The following is a 19,486-nucleotide window of genomic DNA, read 5'->3' on the forward strand; positions in this document are numbered from 1 at the left end:
CCTGCCTCAGCTTCCCAAAGCACTGGGATTATTACAGGCATGAGCCACCGTACCCAGCAGGAGCCTGTTTCCAACTTTTGTTCCTTTTATTTTTTTTTTTGAGGCAGAGTCTCACTGTCACCCAGGCTGGCGTGTAGTGGCTCAATCTCGGCTCATTGCAACCTCCACCTCCCGGGTTCAAGCGATTCTCCTGCCTCAGCCTCCCAAGTAGCTGGGATTACAGGTGTGCACCACCACACCCGGCTAATTTTGTGTGTGTTTTTAGTAGAGATGGGATTTCACCATGTTGGCCAGACTGGTCTCGAACTCCTGACCTCAAGTGATCCGCCCACCTCAGCCTCAAACTTTTGTTCTTGTTCTGCCTTATTTTACCCCACAGGGATTCAGGTGAAACTGAATGCAACCGCGAACGGCTAGGCATCTCACAGATGTGCAAGCTGTCATCTCCTTAGCCGGTCTTCAAAAGGCACCAGGCCTTTTGAATAAATAAATATATTTATTTATTTATTTTCCCCTTGGTCTGCAAGATTTCATAAGGTGCCTGAGAACACAGGAGCTGCCCGCTTCCTTACCTCGGCCAAAAGAGCAGCTTTGGGTTTTGTGGGGGGTTTTGAGACAGAGTCTTGCTCTGTCACCCAGGCTGGAGTGCAATGGCACGATCTCGGCTCACTGCAACCTCCGCCTCCTGGGTTCAAGCGATTCTCCTGCCTCAGCCTCTTGAGTAGCTGGGATTACAGGCGTCCGCCACCACGCCTGGCTAATTTTTGCATTTTTAGTAGAGACAGGGTTTCACCATGTTGGCCAGGCTGGTCTTGAACTCCTGACCTCAAGTGATCCACTCACCTCAGCCCCCCAAAGTTCTGGGATTACAGGTGTGAGCCACCGTGCCTGACCAGTTTTGGTTTTCTTCTTTCCCACCAGCATGATCCTGTAAGGAGCTCCCACCCAGGCCCCATTTTGGTTATTTTGCAAGGCAAGTCCCTGCCCTGCCAGCAGAGGGTTCCAGAAGGGCCTCTGGGCCGGCTTGGTGTCTACCAGCACATGGCAAAGACAGCCTGGTCACCTGGTCTCCACCAGGACTGCTCAGGCTTCCTCTGCCCCACTCAGGGCATCCTGCCGTGATTTGGGGATATGTCAGTTCCTCCATAGCGAGCCCCGTTGGATGCACCTCCCACCCTGTAGATTCCTAGCCAGCCCCTCCTACTTGTCGGACATCCGAATGGCCCCCAGACCAAATGCTTTTCTCAGCCTTGGGGCAGCCACCAGCAGAGTCCGGCTGCCGCCATCCCAGGGAAACTGGTGTCCACAGACAGTGGCTGAGGCATGCCACGGTGTGCAGTGTGGAGAGGTGGCGGCGGCCTTGTTGCACTTGCGCCTTCTCGCTCTCTCCCGTCTCTCTGTCTCAGTCTAACCCGCCAGGCGTGGCTTGCTGAACTAACCCAAATCCCGACGCTGTGTTCCTTTTGTTCACAAAACCATTTTTAATATTTTGACAGGAAAAGTAAAGGTATCAAACAAAAGCAGATCATTCCAAAGGTAAAAAAAAAACACACACCCCGCGCGACACGTTCCAAGATATCTTGCTTCTCTGCCCGTCTTGAGAGCTTTCACTTGTGCAGCTTCATTACCTCCTTCTTCCCACTATCTCCCCCTCCCTCCAAGAAAAAAAATGTTCTTGTGTTGAGATGATTTGGAGCTGGCTCTTTATGGGTTTCCCAGAAGCAGGGTCTGAGATGGGGATATTTGCACACACAGTGGCTTATGGAGGGGGGCTTATAGGAGAAAGCAGAGAGAAGGGGTGAGGGAGGAAGCCAGGGGCATAAGCGCAGCTGAAGTCTGGCCTCAGCCTAGTCCCACGGGGAGCTCTAGTGGGTTCATAGCACCATAGAGCTCATCCTGCCCCAAGGCAATGGGACCCTTCCGTATAACAGCCCCATCTTCAGTCCCTGGCTACAGGGCCACTTCCAGATGGCACAGAGCACCTCCCAAGCGCTCTGTCTTATTTCCACGTACAAGTGCAGCAATTTAGGAAATTTGCAAAAAGAGTAAGACTAGCCTTGCAGTCTAGTTAGCAGATGGGAGAGGGCTAATTCCTCTTGTCAGCTGACAGAACTGGCTGACACATGAGGGTGGCCTGTCCGATGAGCTCATACGGATGGCACAGAAAGGACCTGGCCCTTCTTGACTCAAGTAACGTAAACTGTAGGAGCTGTGCAGAGGAGAGGGTCGGCCAGGTTCAGTAGCACTGGCTTCCTCTCTAACCCAGAGGAAGGGGAAATGGGGCAGCCACTCAGGCTGTGAAAGAGGCTGCCATCAGCCCTGCTGGAACCAGCGCTGTGTACAAGGTGTAGCCCACCTCGTTCTACTGGGCCCTCTCCAACAGCGTGGTCCCGAGACCAAATCTAAGAGCTGCCACCTGGGCACTCGCTGCGGGGACACTGTTCTGCTCTGGCTCTGGGGACGCTGTGACGCCTTCCCGTGCCCGTGTGGGCGGTGGGAGGGCAGGCCGGACCCCATGTGTCTGTCCTAGAACCTGCTGGACTCCAAGTCCCTGAAACTCATCATCAGCATGACCCTGCACGACCGCACCACCAAGTCCCTGCTGCACCTGCACAAGAAGAAAAAGCCACCGAGCATCAGTGCCCAGTTCCAGGTGGGTGCAGCAGGAGAGGCGGGGGGCGGCGCCAAGCATCAAGCGCCCAGTTCCAGGTGGGTGCAGCAGGAGAGGCGGGGGGGCGGTGCTCAGCTCAGCCTCACGCTTGTGTAGCTTCACCCGACACTGAGCACAGCCCGTCTCTACTAAAAATACAAAAATTCGCCAGGCGCGGTGGCTCACGCCTGTAATCCCAGCACTTTGGGAGGCAGAGGCAGGTGGATCACGAGGTCAGAAGATGGAGACCATCCTGGCTAACATGGTGAAACCCCGTCTCTACTAAAAATACAAAAAAATTAGCTGGGCGTAGTGGCGGGCGCCTGTAGTCCCAGCTACTCAGGAGGCTGAGGCAGGAGAATGGTGTGAACCCGGGAGGCGGAGCTTGCAGTGAGCCGAGATCACGCCACTGCACTCCAGCCTGGGCGACAGAGCGAGACTCCGTCTCAAAAAAAAAAAAAAATACAAAATTAGCCAGGTGTGGTGGGCACCTATTGTAATCTCAGCTCCTTGGGAGGCTGAGGCAGAATTGCTTGGACCTGGGAGGCAGAGGTTGCAGTGAGCCAAGATCACGCCATTGCGCTCCAGCCTGGGCAGCAAGAGCAAGACTCCATCTCAAAAAAAAGAAAAACACTACATCCATGGTCCCTTCAGAGGCTGACACGTTTCAAATCTCCAGAAAGTGTTTGTCTGGTCCTCCCCGGCCCCAGCCTTCCACCTGAGGCAGAGACAAGCATTGGTGGCCCTGGAACCATGGGGACCACATAGCTCCCTCGAGGGTTTCCAGGGATAGCGCAGGCTCGGGTCAGAACGTCCAGCTGGAACCTCTTGTGTCCCACCGCCAGGGACCCACATCTGTGCAGACCCCATCCACCCCACACTGATGCTAAAGCATCGCAGGTCTCCTCCCACAGAACAGCAGCTGCCAGGGTCCCTAACTCAACCCAAATGCTCTCTCTTTCCGTTAACAGACATCCCTTAACAAGCTCTTGGAGGCGCTGGGGAAGGCAGAGCCCTTCTTTATCCGCTGCATCCGTTCCAATGCTGAAAAGGTGAGTTTCTCTAAGGTGTTTGGGAGGAGAAGGCCCATGCCAGACTCTTAGGGGTGTCAATGTCCCTGCATCCAGCCCCAGCCTCCACGCAGTATGGGGGACATGGCAGCAGTCCATCCAGAGGCAGCTGGGGATGGAGGGTTAGCAGTGAGGATGGCCCAAGTGGCCATTCAAGAGTAGGGACATCATCTAGAACATGGAGAAGCCCAGAGAAGGTTTGATTAGGGAGCGACAAGTCAGGGGTGCTCTTCAGATACATTCCAAAGAGTAGCCAGTGCAAGGAGTGTACCAAAAGGCAAGAGCTGAGGTTACATAGCAGAGTCTTAGAGGCACACATAGCCCGCTGCTCACATTGCAAGGGTCTAGAGAGACCCTCGGAGCCCCGGTGGAAGCACCAGTGGGGGCGTCAGGCTCAGCACTGACACAGGCTTCCTTTACCCCAGAGGTCCATTCCGTCCCTAGGAAGACAGCTCGGGGACTTTGCCAGGGACTGAGCAGGGGTGTGGGCTCCCAGACAAATGTGAGCACACAGCCAGGCAGGAACCTCCCACCAACTGTACCTGGGGAGATGCTCCATCATGCACCATCTCTGCTCGTGGGCTGTGCCAGCAGATGGTTCTCTATGATAAGAGCCATTCTGTGCGCTGGAGGGTGTCAGGCAGCATCCCTGGCCTCGACATCCACCCCCAGTCATGACAACCCTACCCATTCTTTCCTGTTTGCCTTTTTTTTTTTTTTTTTTTGGTTTTGTTTGTTTGTTTTTGAGACAGATTCTTTCTCTGTCTGTCACCCAGGCTGGAGTGCAGTGGTGCGATCTTGGCTCACTGCAGCCTCGACCTCCCAGATTCAAGCCATCCTCCTGCCTCACCCTCCCACGTAGCTGGGATTACAGGTGCCCACCATGCTCAGCTAATTTTTGTATTTTTAGTAGAGATGGGGTTTCACCATGTTGGCCAGGCTGGTCTTGAACTCCTGACTTCAAGTGATCCACCCATCTCAGCCTCCCAAAGTGCTGGGATTACAAGCGTAAGCTACCGCACCCAGCACCGTTTGTCTTTATAGCAACACCATGCCTTATCCCTCACTGCCCACCAGGGTGAAGTCCAGACACCTGAGCTCCAGGCTTAAAGCCCACTGACGCAGCCACATTTCCAGCCTCTTCTCTCCCCTAGCAGGAAGCATCTCCCTGTGTCCCCATCAGCCCCTTGGCTTCTTCCTCCTCCTCTGGGCCTCCACCCAGCTGCTCCCTGCCTGTTCTATCACCTGTGTGTGGCTTCTGCCCCCAGACCAAGCTCTCCTCTCCACCAAATCCCCAGCACTTACCCTGGTGCCTGCCACGGAGAACAAGCCCAGGACACATTTGCATTTGGGTTCTTTTTTTTTTTCTTTTTTCTTTTTTTTTTTTAAATAAATTTAAATGACTAGAGAGGGGGTCTCACTGTGTTGTCCAGGCTGGTCTCAAACTCCTGGCCTCAACTGATCCTCCCATCTTGGCCTCATTCCAGAAGGAGTGTCTGGAGCAAGGAAGGACCCCTTGTCCAGGCGCTCCTGGCTGCTGTGCCGTAGAACACTCCCAGGTCGGCTAGCCAGCACCTACATGTGCACCCTGACCAAGTCTGTGGTAGGGATCCCAAGGGGCAGTGGTCACATGGCAAAATGCCCTAATCTCACAGTTCCCAGGCCTGAGCCACTGACAGGCTTGGGCATCCTGTCCGGTCAAGGCCACCTGCCTGATCTCTCACATTCCCATTTCAGAAAGAGTTGTGCTTTGACGACGAGCTGGTCCTGCAGCAGCTGCGCTACACCGGTATGCTGGAGACCGTGCGCATCCGGAGGTCAGGGTACAGTGCCAAGTACACGTTCCAGGTAGGCCACAAGCACACATACCTAGACACACCTGTTTCATGGCAAAGGCAATCGCCCTCTTCCAAAGAGAGCTCCTTGCTGGAACGTAAACCCAGCAGGTTGGCCAGTCGCAGTGGCTCATGCCTGTAATTCCAACACCTTGGGAGGCCGAAGCGAGCGGATCACCTGAGGTCAGGAGTTCAAGACCAGCCTGACCAACACTATGAAACCCCATCTTTACTAAAAATACAAAAATTAGCCAGGTGTGGCAGCAGCTGCCTGTACTCCTAGCTACTGAGGCAGGAGGATCCCTTGAACCCAGCAGGCGGAGGTTGCAGTGAGCCGAGATTGAGCCACTGCACTCCAGCCTAGGCAACAGAGCAAGACTCTATCTCAAAAAAAAAAAAAAAGGAAACCCCTGCCTCATGCCAAGAGCTGGTACCTGTGTCACCCTGAGCCCAAAGCCAGAGGTGACAGCGCCTGGTTCCCTTTCATGCTTTCCCTTCATAGCCCCAGGGACTAGAATAATATAATGTGCCTCTTTTCTCATCCATCGAATAGAAATAGTCTTTCTAACCCTATGCAGATAAGAAAGGCAAAATTATAAAAAATGCAGAAATGCTGGTATGTTTTACCAATACTTGACCCTTAAATATTTGAAATAATACTTTACTAAAAAGAAATGTTCCGGGCAGGTGCAGTGGCACATACCTGTAATCCCAACACTGGGAGGCCAAGGCAGGAGGATCACTTGAGCCTAGGAGTTTTGAAGCCAGCCTGGACAACCTAGAGAGACCCTGTCTCTGCAAAAAACTTAAAAATTAGCCAGGTGCAGTTGCTCACGCCTGTAATTCCAGCATTTTGGGAGGCCAAGGCGGGTGGATCACTTGAGATCAGGAGTTCGTTACCAGCCCGATCAACATGGTGAAATCCCATCTCTACTAAAAATACCAAAAAAAAAAAAAAAAAAAAAAGGCCAGGCACGGTGGGGCACACCTGTAATCCCAGCTACTTGGGAAGCTGAGGCAGGAGAATCTCTTGAACCCAGAAGTTGAAGGCTGCAATAAGCCGAGATCGCACCATTGCACTGCAGCCTGGTCAACAAGAGCAAAACTCCGCCTCAAAAAAATACATATATTAGCCAGACAAGGTGGTGTGCACCTGTGGTCCCAGCTACTCGGGAGGCTAAGGTGAGAAGATCACTTCAACCCGAGGAGTTTGAGGCTACAGTGAGCTATGACTGAGCCAGTGCACTCCAGCCTGGATGGCAGAGCAAGACCCTGTCTCAAAAAAAACTAGAGGCCCAGTGCGGTGGCTCACGCCTGTAATTAGCACTTTGGGAGGGCAAGGCAGGCAGATTGCTTGAGCTCAGGAGCTCAAAATCAGTCCAGGCAACATGGTGAAACCCCATCTCCACACAAAAATACAGAAGCCAGGCGTGCTGGCATGCAGTGTACTTCCAGCTACTTGTGGGGCTGAGGCAGGAGGATTGCTTGAGTCTGGGAGGTCGACAGTGAGCCATGTTTGCACCACTGCACTCCAGCCTGGGAAACAGAGCGAGACTGTCTCAAAAAAAAAAAAAAAAAACATGTTCCTCCAGCTGTGATCTAACTCCCTCACAAGTCCTAGACTGTAAGCTCTATTGCAAGGGTGGCCCTGGCTCCCAGGCACCTCGACCATATAAAAGACCTAGGACCTTGTATCTGCAGTGGTCTTTCTTAAGATTACAGACTATTGACCAGGCATGGTGGCTTAGCCTGCAATCCTAGCACTTTGGGTCACGTGACCCAGGCACCACTGCACCCAGCTAAGAACCCATTTCTTTTTTTCTTTTTAGGCAGAGCCTCACTCTTTTGCCCAGGTTGGAGTGCAGTGGCGTCTCGGCTCCCTGCAACTTCTGCCTCCCGTGTTCAAGTGATTCTCCTGCCTCCTCCTCCCCAGTACATGGGACTATCGGTGCCTGCCACCATGCCTGGCTAATTTTTGGTAGATTCAGGGTTTTGCCATGTTGGCCAGGCTGGTCTCATAGATTGAGCTCAGGAGTTTGAGACGAGCCTGGGCAACATGGTGAAACCCTGTCCCTACAAAAAATTTTTTTTAATTAGCCGGGCGTGGTGGCTACAGGACTAAGTACCTGTACTCCCAGCTTCCGGGGAGACTGAGGCAGGAGGATTGCAACGATGTGATCTTGGCTCACTGCAACCTCAGCTTCCCAGGTTCAGGTGATTCTCCTGCCTTAGCCTCCCAAGTAGCTGGGACTACAGGTGTGCACCACCATGCTCAGCTAAGTAGAGATGGGGTTTCGCCATGTTGGCCAGGCTGATCTCGAACTCCTGCCCTCAGGTGATCCACCCACCTCAGCCTCCCAAAGTGCTGAGATTATAGGCGTGAGCCACCATGCCCAGCCCAGGCTATTTCTGAAAGCCTGAAATTTCAGATTTGTCATTACCATTCCCGTCAAACCCAATTTCACCTTAACCGGGGTCACCAGATCCCCGTCTCCTCATCGCTGGCCGCAGCACTCACCCAGATTCTCCTTTCTCTGCCCAAATAATGTAGGATTTCACCGAGCAGTTCCAGGTGCTCCTGCCCAAGGATGCCCAGCCCTGCAGGGAGGTCATCTCCACCCTCCTGGAGAAGATGAAGGTAGACAAGAGGAACTACCAGATCGGGAAGACCAAGGTCAGTGCTCCTGACCCTCGGGACACTACAAACCCATACCCTGCCTTCCACCACACACCATGTCTTCCCAGGCCCCCAGGGCCACTCTCTCAAACATACAGGGCTCTGTCTAGGAAATGCATTTCTAGGGACCCAGCAGAATACTGCACCTAAGGGATAGGGGCCGCCCTGGCTGAGCCCCACCTGCTGCTCTTCAGCGGGGCTCGGAGACTCCCTATGCATCACCTGTTTATTGCTGCGTCACAGGTAGGAAAGGGACGATCGTGCTAACTGGCAGGATTTAGGAGCTGGTCCATCCCCTTTACAGTATCAGGCGGGAGGCGGCCTGCAATTGTCCTCCCTTTCAGAGATCGTCTCCCATCTCTGGGCATGTGTTTGCCTCTTGCTATGGGGGCATTATTCAGCCACCCTTGTTTAACAAGTGCCAAGGTCAGTCCCCCGAAGGCCTCACCCAGTGTAAAAAAATTCCCTTCCAGCCAAGCGAGGTGGCACGCGCCCAGAGTCCCAGCTACTTGAAAGGCTGAGGTGGGAGGATCCCTTGAGCCCAGGAGTCTGAGACTAGCCTGGGAAACATAGCAGGACCCCGTCTTTATACAGTATTTAAAAATTAGCCAAGCGTGATGGCATGCACCTGTGGTCCCAACTGCTTGGCAGGCTGTGGCAGAAGTTTGAGACTGCAGTGAGCTGTGATTGCACCACTGCACTTCAGCCTGGGTGACCAAGTGAGACCTCATTTCTTTTTCTTTCTTGTTTTTATTTTTGAGACAGAGTCTCACTCTGTCACCCAGACTGGTGGTGTGATCTCAGCTCACTGCAACCTCCACCTCCCAGGTTCAAGTGATTCTCCTGCTTCAGCCTCCGTGCAGCTGGGATTACAGGTGCCCGCCACCATGCCTGACTAATTTTTGTATTTTTAGTAGAGACAGATTTTCATTACAGGCACACACCTGTAGTCCCAGCAACTCAGGAGGCTGAGGCAGGAGAATCGCTTGAACCCGGGTGGCGGAGGTTGTAGTGAGCTGAGATCGCACCACTGCACTCCAGCCTGTGAGACTCCATCTCAAAAAAAGAAAATAGAGCCACACCTAGGTGCAATAGCTCATGCCTGTAATCCCAGAATTTTGGGGAGGCCAGGGTGGGCAGATCAATTGAGGTTGGGAGCTCGAGACCAGCCTGGCCAACATGGTGAAACCCTGTCTCTACTAAAAATACAAAAATTAGCCAGGCCTGGTGATGGGCACCTGTAGTCCCAGCCACTCGGGAGGCTGAGCCAGGAGAATCACCTGAACCCGGTAGGCGGAGGTTGCAGTGAGCTGAGATGGCGCCACTGCACTCCATCCAGCCTGGGCAACAGAGTGAAACTCCATCTCAAAAATAATAATAAATAAATAAATAAATAAATAAATAAAGCCCTGATTGGTCAGCACACCAGCCTGGGTCTCACTCTGGAGTGCGCTATGCAGACCTCCCAGGCACAGAGGTGGTGTCAGGGGCAGCACAGCTGACCCCACTTGACCCCCTGCTCACCAGGTCTTCCTGAAGGAGACGGAGCGGCAAGCCCTGCAGGAGACGCTACACCGGGAGGTGGTGCGGAAAATCCTGCTGCTGCAGAGCTGGTTTCGGATGGTGCTGGAGCGTCGGCACTTCCTGCAGATGAAGCGGGCCGCCATCACCATCCAGGCCTGCTGGCGGTCCTACCGGGTCCGGAGGGCTCTGGAGAGGACGCAGGCCGCCGTGTACCTCCAGGCCGCATGGAGGGGCTACTGGCAGCGGAAGCTCTACCGGCGCCGGAAACAGAGCATCATCCGCCTGCAGAGCCTCTGCCGGGGGCACCTGCAGCGCAAGAGGTGAGCAGAGCCAGGCCACGCTCCCCAGAATATTCCAGAAGCCAAAAGGGTCACTCACCAAATTGCTGCCCATGATATACCATCTGGCCTGTGGCACTAAGGGGATGTCATTCTGGACACAGGGAAGGGTTGGTGGGAAACCAGATGCCTGGACACACATGGGCTAGAGAGGGGCTCTGAGGCTGGCAGGCAGCACTCAGGGACAAAGCTCTGCTTTGCCATTGGCTGCGCCCATTCTCTGCCCAGGGACTCCCCTATACCTGGATCGGTCAGGGAACACCTGGATTCAGGGTTGGGGGCGCCGCCTGGACCAGCCCAACACTCAACATGGAGCTGGGGCATCCACCAGGCACAGAGAACCCCCCAGCAGGTTATCAGCAGCTCCCATCCCAGCACCCACAGCTACAAGCCCAGCCCCTCCCTGACCTAGGCACCCTGTGCACCTCTCCCCTGCCCACACAGACCCAGCTCTGCCACAGGTCACATCCCAGCTCCCAGAGCAGGCCCTACCCACATGTGCAAACAAGCCTCCTAGGCCAGGTGCAATGGCTCATGCCTGTAATCCCAACACTTTGGGAGGCTTAGGTGGGAGGATCGCGTGAGCCCAGGAGTATGAGACCAGCCTGGCCAACATAGCAAGATGCCATCTCTACACAAAATTTAAAGAGTTAGCTAGGTGTGGTGATGCACACCTGTAGCCCCAGCTATTCAGGAAGCTGAGGCGGGAGGATCACCTGGGTCTGGGATGTGGCGGCTGCGGTGAGCTATGATCACACCACTGCACTCCAGCCTGAGTGACAGAGTCAGACACGGTCTCTAAAAACCAAACAGGTTGGGCGTAGTGGCTCACACCTGTAAGGCCAGCACTTTGGAAGGCCAAAGCAGGCAGATCACATGAGTTTGAGACCAGCCTGGCCAACATGGCAAAACCTCATCTCTACTGAAAATACAAAAATTCGCCAGGCGTGGTGGTGTATGTCTATAATCTCAGTTACTGGGGAGGCCTAGGCACAAGAATCACTTGAACCCAGGAGGCAGAGGTCACAGCGAGCCAAGATCGTGCCACTGCATTCCAGCCTGGACGACAGAGTGAGACTTTGTCTCAAAAATAAAATAAAATAAATAAATATAAAAACAAAACAAAAAGCCTCCTAGAAAAAGACTCAAGGGAAAGCCCACAGTGGACCCCAAACGAGTTTGAGGCTTCTTAACAACCCACCCACCACAGCCCCAACAAGGGTCCTTTCCCCTAACAAGGCAGCCAGGCAGACACCGGGCAGGAGTATCTGTGACACCGAGGGGGCACCACCATCAGCCGCCTTTCCTGATCGAGGAGATTCCTGCTTTCCAGAAGCATCTCTCAGGGCCACTAGGCACAGGCGAAGCCCCGTCTGCAGCCCACAGGCTGGGGGTCTCATCGGAACTCAGTGGGAGGTGGAAGGAATGTTTGTTTCTGAACCAGCTGTCTGCTTTTTCCTCACTCCAGCTTCAGCCAGATGATCTTGGAGAAGCAGAAGGCAGAGGAGAAGGAGAGGGAAGCCCTGGAAGCCGCAAGAGCAGGCGCTGAGGAGGGCGGGCCGGGTCAGGTGGACGGCGGGCAACAGGTAGCTGAGCAGGGGCCAGAGCCGGCGGAGGATGGCAGGCACCTGGCATCAGACCCTGAGGTGTGGCCAAGTGACAGGTCCCCCCCAGAGCACTCCTCACCTGAGAAGGAGACCCCGAGCCTGGAGAAGACTCTCCCGCCCCAGAAAACCGTGGCAGCTGAAAGTCACGAGAAAGTCCCCAGCAGCCGGGAGAAGCGTGAGTCGCGTCGGCAAAGAGGACTGGAGCACGTCAAGTTCCAGAACAAACACATTCAGTCCTGCAAGGAGGAGAGCGCCCTCAGAGAACCTTCCAGAAGGGTCACCCAGGAGCAAGGGGTGAGTCTCCTGGAAGACAAAAAGGAGAGCAGAGAAGATGAAACCCTTCTAATCGTGGAGACGGAGGCTGAGAACACGTCCCAAAAGCAGCCCACAGAGCAACCCGAGGCCATGGCAGTTGGCAAAGTCTCTGAAGAAACCGAGAAGGCGCTGCCGGGTGGGAGCCCCAGGCCTGGCCAGGTGGAGCGGCCGACCAGCCTGGCCTTGGACAGCAGGGTCAGCCCACCAGCCCCCGGCAGCACCCCCGAGACCCCCGAGGACAAAAGCAAACCGTGGGGCAGCCCAAGGGTTCAGGAAAAGCCCGACAGCCCCGGAGGCTCCACACAGATCCAGCGGTACCTGGACTCCGAGCGGCTGGCCAGCGCCGTGGAGCTGTGGCGGGGCAAAAAGCTGGTGGCCGCCGCCAGCCCTAGTGCCATGCTCAGCCAGTCCCTGGACCTCAGCGACAGACAACGGGCCACAGGGGCCACCCTCATGCCCACAGAGTAAGCCCCACACCCTCTTCTGTCTGAGCACCAGGGTCCAGGCCAGGTGGGCAAGGCCAGGGGCAGTGCCACACATCCTGGAAACACGTGTAATCATGCCCAGTGGGTGTGCGGGAGCCCTGAGGGAGGAGGACAAGCAGGGCATGCTAAAGGCCAAGTGAAAACAAGGCACCCAGCCAGGGCCCAGGCTGGGACCCGGAGCCTTGAGGGGTGCCCAGAAGGAGCTGTGCTCGTATAGAAAGGTCCTGGCCTTGAGGGAGGTGGCTCCTCAGGTCAGGGTCCCTGCTCCCCAGCGGTCTTGGGCCTTGGTTTCTAATTGGTGAACAGGACTAACTGTACTCCTTGGGGTTAAAAGAGCAGGGGCTCGCTCTGCCTGAGCCTTAGTAAGCCAAGTGTCAGTGACTTGGAATCTCCAGCTCCCTCTTCCAGAGGGCCTGCAGGACCAAAGGAAAGAAGTCAGGGAGGAGACAGGCCTTCCCTGCAGCAGGCCTGCTCAGCCTCCCCCTGCTTGTATTGGGGGCCAGATCATTCTCTGCAGGGGGGGCTGTCCTGTGTATCATAGGATGTTGAGCAGCATCCCTGGCCTCCACTTACCACGTGCCAGGAGTATCATAAATAGATGATGGATGGAGTGAGGGAGAGAGAAAGGGAAGGATATGTGGATGGGTGGGTGGATGGATGGATGGGTGGATGGATGGATGATAGAGATGATGGAGGGATGGATGGAAGGAAGATAGAGATGATGGAGGGATGGATGGATGGAAAATGGATAGAGGTGATGGATGGAAGACAGATACAGATGATGGATGAAGGGATGGATAGATAGAAAACAAGTAGTAATGATGGATAGAGGCATGGATGGATAGATGGATAGATGGTACAGATGATGGATGGATAGAAGATGGGTAGAGATTAGGCTGGGCACAATGGGTCACGCCTGTAATCCCAGCACTTTGGGAGGCCGAGAGTTTGAGAGGAGTTCGAGACCAGCCTGGCCAACATGGTGAAACCCTGTCTCTACTAAGAATACAAAAATTAGCTGGGCGTGGTGGCACATGCCTGTAATCCCAGCTACTCGGGAGGCTGAGACAGGAGAATCGCTTAAACCTGGGAAGCAGAGGTTGCAGTGAGCTGAGATCAAGCCACTGCACTCCAACCTGGGTGATGGAGATGATGGAGATGAGACTCTATCTGAAAAAAAAAAAGATGGGTAGAGATTATGGATGGAAGGAAGATAGATGCCAATTATAGATGGATGGAAGGAAGATAGGTAGAGACAATGAATGGAGGGACGGAAGATAGGTAGAGATGATGGATGGATGGATGAATGGATGGATGGATGGACAGACAGAAGGATGGGTAGATGGCTGGAAGATAGAGAGCTGATGGATGGAGGGATGGAGAGAAGGTAGGTAGAGATTATGGATGTAAGATAGAGATGATGGAGGAATGGATGGGTAGAAGATAGGTAGAGCCGGGTGCGGTGGCTCACACCTATAATCCCAACACTTTGAGAGGCCGAGCTGGATGGATCACCTGAGGTCAGGAATTTGAGACCAGCCTGGCCAACGTGGCAAAACCCCGTCTCTACTAAAAATACAAAAATTAGCTGGATGTGTTGGCGCATGCCTGTTATCCCAGCTACTCGCGAGGCTGAGGCAGGAGAATCACTTGAACCTGGAAGGCAGAGGTTGCAGTGAGCCGAGATCTCGCCATTGCACTCCAACCTGAGCAACAAGAGCAAAACTCCATCTAAAAAAATAAAAATAAAATAAAGATAGGTAGAGATGATAGATGAAGAGATAGATGGAAGACAGATAAAGAGGATGGATGGGTAGAAGGTAGAGACAATGAGTAGAAGGATGGATGGATGGATAGATAGTTAGTAGAAGGATGGATGGATGGATAGATAGACAATGAGTAGAAGGATGGATGGATGGATGGATGGATGGATGGATGGATGGATAGATAGATAGATAGATATATAGGCAGGCAGACAGGCTCTCTTGGGCTAAGGCAAGGTTTCCTACCCTTCACACTCAACATCTGGGGCTGGATCACTCTCTGGAGTGGAGACCATTCTCTGTAGGGTATTGAGTAGCATCCCTGCCCTCTACTCACCAGATGCCAGAAGTACCCACCCACTCCTTTCCCCCCACCTCAGTGGTGACAACCAAAACTGTCTCTAGACATTGCCAAGTGTCCTCTGACAGGGTCACAACTGCCCAGGTGAGAACCTAAGAACCACTGAGACAAGAGAATGCCACTGAGTCACTCTAGTCAGTAAAAGCCATGTTTCTGTGATCTCACAGGGAGAGGCGCATCTCCTTCTCCACGAGCGATGTCTCCAAGCTCCTCCCATCCCCGGCCAAGGCTCAGGTAACAACAACATGGCGAAACCCCATCTCTACTAAAAATACAAAAATTAGCCAGGTGTGGTGGCGCGTGCCTGTAACCCCAGCTACTCTGGAGGCTGAGGCAAGAGAATCGCTTGAACCCGATGGCAGAGTGGAGGTTGTAGTGAGCTGAGACCAAGACACGGCACTCCAGCCTGGGCAACAGAGTGAGACTCTGTCTCAAAGAAAAAAAAAAAAAAAAGCGGGAAGTGAGGTCGGTGGATGGAGTGTAAATGCCTGCAGGGGCCTCACCATCTAGCACAGGCCTGCCAGCCTTTCCTTAGCAGCCCCTCCCCACACCATCTTGCAGCCTGCAGCAGAAACCACGGACGGAGAGCGAAGCACGAAGAGACCGGCTGTCCAGAAGAAGAAGTCAGGTGACGCATCCTCCATGCCAGACGCAGGGCTGTCCCCGGGCTCTCAGGTTGACTCTAAGTAAGTATGGGGCTTGGGGGAAACTCAGGCCACCAGAGGATGCCCGGGGTCCCTGCCAGGGCCTCGCAGCAGTGTGGCCTCCTAAACCAATCATATTTACAAAGCACGTTCGCAAAGGCATTTGCTCAGTAGAAACTGCATGAGGCGGCCAGGCGTGGTGGTTCACGCCTGTAATCCCAGCACTTTGGAGGCCGATAGTGATGGATCACTTGAGTTCAGGAGTTGGAGACCAGCCAGGCCAACATGGTGAAATCCCATCTCTACTAAAAATACAAAATTAGTTGGGCATGATTGCACACACCTATAATCCCAGCCACTCGGAAGGCTGAGGAGGAGAATCGCTTGAACTCGGGAGGTGGACGTTGCAGTGAGCCGAGATCACACCACTGCACTCCAGCCTGGGTGATGGAGGAAGACTCCATCTCAAAAAAAAAAAAAAAAAGCCTCTAGGGCAGAATCCTTACTGCCTCTTCTGGCTTTTGGGGGCTCCAGGTGTTCCTTGACTTATGGCTGCATTACTCTAATCTCTGTCTCTATCAGCACTTGGCCTTCCCCTCTGTGTCTTGTCTTCTCTCTTCTGTCCCTTAAAAGGACACATGACTGGATGGATGCTGTGGGTCATGCCTGTAATCCCAACACTTTGGGAGGCCAAGGTGGGATGATCACTTGAAACCAGGAGTTCAAGACCACCTGGGCATCGTGGCAAAACCTTGTCTCTATAAAAAAAATTTCAAAACATAGCCAGGCAGGACGGTGCATGCCTGTAGTCCCAGCTACTCAGGAGGCTGAAACAGGAGGATCCCTTGAGGCCAAGAGTTCAAGGCTGCAGTGAACTGTGATCATACCACTGCACTCCAGCCTGAGCAAGAGAATGAGACTCTGTCTCTAAAAAAAACTTTTTCTAACTTAAAAGATAATGAACTAGGCACATGGCTCGTACCTATAATCCCAACAACTCAGGAGGCTGAAGTGGGAGGATTGTGCTCATGAGGCCAGGAGTTTGAGAATGTAGTGAGCTACGATCACACCACTGCACTCCAGACTGTGTGACAGAGTGACACCCCAACTGGAACAAAAAAGAAAAGAAAATGGAGTCCCCCTGTGGCTTCTGTTTGCTATCCTTTCTTCATGTAACTCCCCTGCCAGTACAAAGAAAGAGCTATTGCTCTTTATAAGATGATCCTTTTTTTTTTTTCCGGAGACAGAATCTCACTGTGTTGCCCAGTCTGGCAGTCTGGAGTGCAATGACATGATCTCGGCTCACTGCAACCTTCACCTCTCAGACTTAAGCAATTCTCCTGCCTCAGCCTCCCAAGTAGCTGGGATTACAGGTGTGCACCACCATGCCCGGCTAATTTTTTTTTTTTTTTTTTTTTTTACTTTTGGTACAGAAGGGGTTTCGCTATGTTGCCCAGCCTGGTCTCAAACTCCTGGGCTCAGCTGATCCACCCACCTCAGCCTGCCAAAGTGCTGAGACTATACAGGCGTGAGCCACCATACCTAGCCAGATCCGTTTTTTTTTTTTTCTTCTTCTTTCTTTTTTTTTTTTTTTTTTTTTTTTGAGACAGAGTCTCACTCTGTCACCCAGGCTGGAGTGCAATGGTGCAATCTCAGCTCATTGCAACCTGCAACCTCTGCCTCCTGGGTTCAAGCAATTCTCCTGCCTCAACCTCCCCAAATAGCTGGGACTACAGGAACCCATCATGCCCGGCTAATTTTTTGTATTTTTAATAGAGACAGGGTTTTGCCATGTTGGCCAGGCTGGTCTCGAACCCCTGACCTCAGTTGATCCACATGCCTCGATCTCCCAAAGTGCTGGGATTAGAGGCATGAGCCACCACGCCAGGCCAGATCCTTTTTTGAGTCAGGCAATGATAGAGCATTTGCCATGTGTCCAGTCACAGGGAGGCTGGGCCTCACGTCCATTCTCATTTCAGACTTAAGCCACATACTTTCTCCTGCAGATCCACGTTTAAGAGGCTTTTTCTGCATAAAACCAAGGATAAAAAATACAGCCTGGAGGGTGTGGAGGAGTTGGAGAATGCTGTGTCCGGGCACGTGGTGCTGGAAACTGCCACCATGAAGAAGAGCCTGGAAGGTTGGTCACCTGCAGCCTCAGGGACAGCAGAGCCACCACTGTCCCTGGGGACATTCATTGTCCCCAAACAGGGCCTTGAGTTGGCTGTGAGCCAAGCCCTAGGCACAATGCCAGGGGTTTCTGGCCCTGGATAAAGGCATGCCGTAGGCAGTCCTCTGCATCCTTCCCCCAAACCCACCCTCATCAGCTGCTTCCTGTCCTGTCGTCAGCCCCCTCCGGACACCAGCACCGCCACGCCACAGGTGAGAAGCGCACCAAGGAACCAGGAGGCAAAGGGAAGAAGAACCGAAACGTCAAGATTGGGAAGATCACCGTGTCAGAGAAGTGGCGGGAATCGGTGTTCCGCCAGATCACCAACGCCAATGAGCTCAAGTACCTGGACGAGTTCCTGCTCAACAAGGTGGGACCACTAGGGGAGAGCCAGGGGCATAAGGCCCGGTCCCCAGGGGAACCATCACAACCAGGCAATGCTTTCTGAAACACACACCACAGGGTTTAGCAGGTCAAGAATACAAAGTGCAGGCTCAGGCCGGGGACAGTGGTTCATGTTTGTCATCCCAGCAGCCTGGGAGGCTGAGACAGAAGAATCACTTGGGCCCAGCGGTTCAAAACCCGCCTGGGCAACAGAAGGACCCCATCTCTACAAAAGGTTTACATTTTAGCTGGCGTGGTGGTACACACCTGTAGTCCCAGCTCCTGGGGGCTGAGGCAGGAAGATCGCTTGAGCCCAAGAGGTTGAGGCACCACAAGCCATGATTGCAGCACTGCACTCCAGCCTGGGTGACAGAGCAAGACCCTGGCTCAAAAATAATAATAATGCATATTTGGTCTCAAAGCAAAGATTGATGAAGCACTGTGTGCAACAGAAGTGGAGGCGAACAAGCTGTGGCTGCCTTCAGGAGGGTTATACCCCATGGGGGTGGGGGTTGGGCAATCCTGCAGCAGATAGAGCTACGTTTGGGAGCCACACAGCGGGCACAGGGGGTCGATGGGGACACAGAAGGATCAGGAAACCCTGCTAGGAGTAGAGGCATCTTGAAATGACCAGACCATTCCAGGCGTCCCCATCCTAAGGTATGGCTGGGTGTTGAGCCCCTGTGTGGGGCAGCAGGAAGGCCCTGAACTGACCTGTAGCTCTCATCTAGGGGGGATTCTGTCCTCCAGGGAACACTGGCAATGTCTGGGGACACTGGGGTTATCACAACCTGGAGGGAGGGCACTACTGGCCTCTGGTGGGTGGAGGCCAGGGATGCTGCTTCACCTGCTGTGGCGCACAGGGCAGGCCCCACTGTGGAGAGGAGTCCTGCCCTGAATGTCCGTGGCTTTATAACTCTGGGTTGATGAGATGAGAGGTCAGGCTTGGCCAGAGGGACTGGATTTTATCCCGAGAGCCTAGGGGATGACTTAAGAGAGGATACAAGTGACCCGTTGGGCACCTCCTCAGGTACGCAGGTCCCCAGGCCTGAGGCACGCAGGGTCAGCTCCTCTCCCCTTCCAGATAAATGACCTCCGTTCCCAGAAGACGCCCATCGAGAGCTTGTTTATCGAAGCCACCGAGAAGTTCAGGAGCAACATCAAAACCATGTACTCCGTCCCGGTATGTGGCGGCCCGGCCTTCAGCCTTTCCCATACCCTGCTCAGACCCGTCGTTCCCATCCGCCCCTTGCCCGGGCCTGCAGGGTGACGCCTGGCATTCCCACAGAACGGGAAGATCCACGTGGGCTACAAGGATCTGATGGAGAACTACCAGATCGTCGTCAGCAACCTGGCCACTGAGCGCGGCGAGAAGGACACCAACCTGGTCCTCAACCTCTTCCAGTCACTGCTAGATGAGTTCACCCGTGGCTACACCAAGAATGACTTCGAGCCAGTGAAGGTGGGCAGCCCAGCACACCACGCCCACCCATGCTTTGCCATGATCACTTACACCAAGCCCACCTGACATGCCATGCCCACCCCTGCCCTGCCCATACCACGCCCACCATGCCATGCCATGATCACTTACACCATGCTTACCTGTGCCTTGCCATGATTACTTATGCCACACCCACCTGACATGCCACCCCCACCCATACCA

At 53.8% G+C, this 19,486-nt stretch overlaps 1 protein-coding gene across 1 annotated transcript in view; it reads left to right on the plus strand.

Annotated features, from left to right (window-relative positions):
* MYO9B (myosin IXB) overlaps positions 1–19,486 on the plus strand; it is a 135,184-nt gene that overhangs the window by 105,136 nt on the left and 10,562 nt on the right. The window contains 13 exon segments of the mRNA XM_030934887.1: positions 1,497–1,536; positions 2,531–2,653; positions 3,622–3,702; positions 5,458–5,568; positions 8,107–8,229; positions 9,760–10,076; positions 11,563–12,480; positions 14,793–14,859; positions 15,187–15,311; positions 17,276–17,409; positions 17,619–17,809; positions 18,908–19,006; positions 19,112–19,285. Of these exon segments, the coding sequence (XP_030790747.1) occupies positions 1,497–1,536; positions 2,531–2,653; positions 3,622–3,702; positions 5,458–5,568; positions 8,107–8,229; positions 9,760–10,076; positions 11,563–12,480; positions 14,793–14,859; positions 15,187–15,311; positions 17,276–17,409; positions 17,619–17,809; positions 18,908–19,006; positions 19,112–19,285 (2,503 nt within the window).

The sequence above is a fragment of the Rhinopithecus roxellana genome, chromosome 8, assembly GCF_007565055.1.
Source record: "Rhinopithecus roxellana isolate Shanxi Qingling chromosome 8, ASM756505v1, whole genome shotgun sequence".
Classification (NCBI taxonomy): Eukaryota; Metazoa; Chordata; class Mammalia; order Primates; family Cercopithecidae; genus Rhinopithecus; species Rhinopithecus roxellana.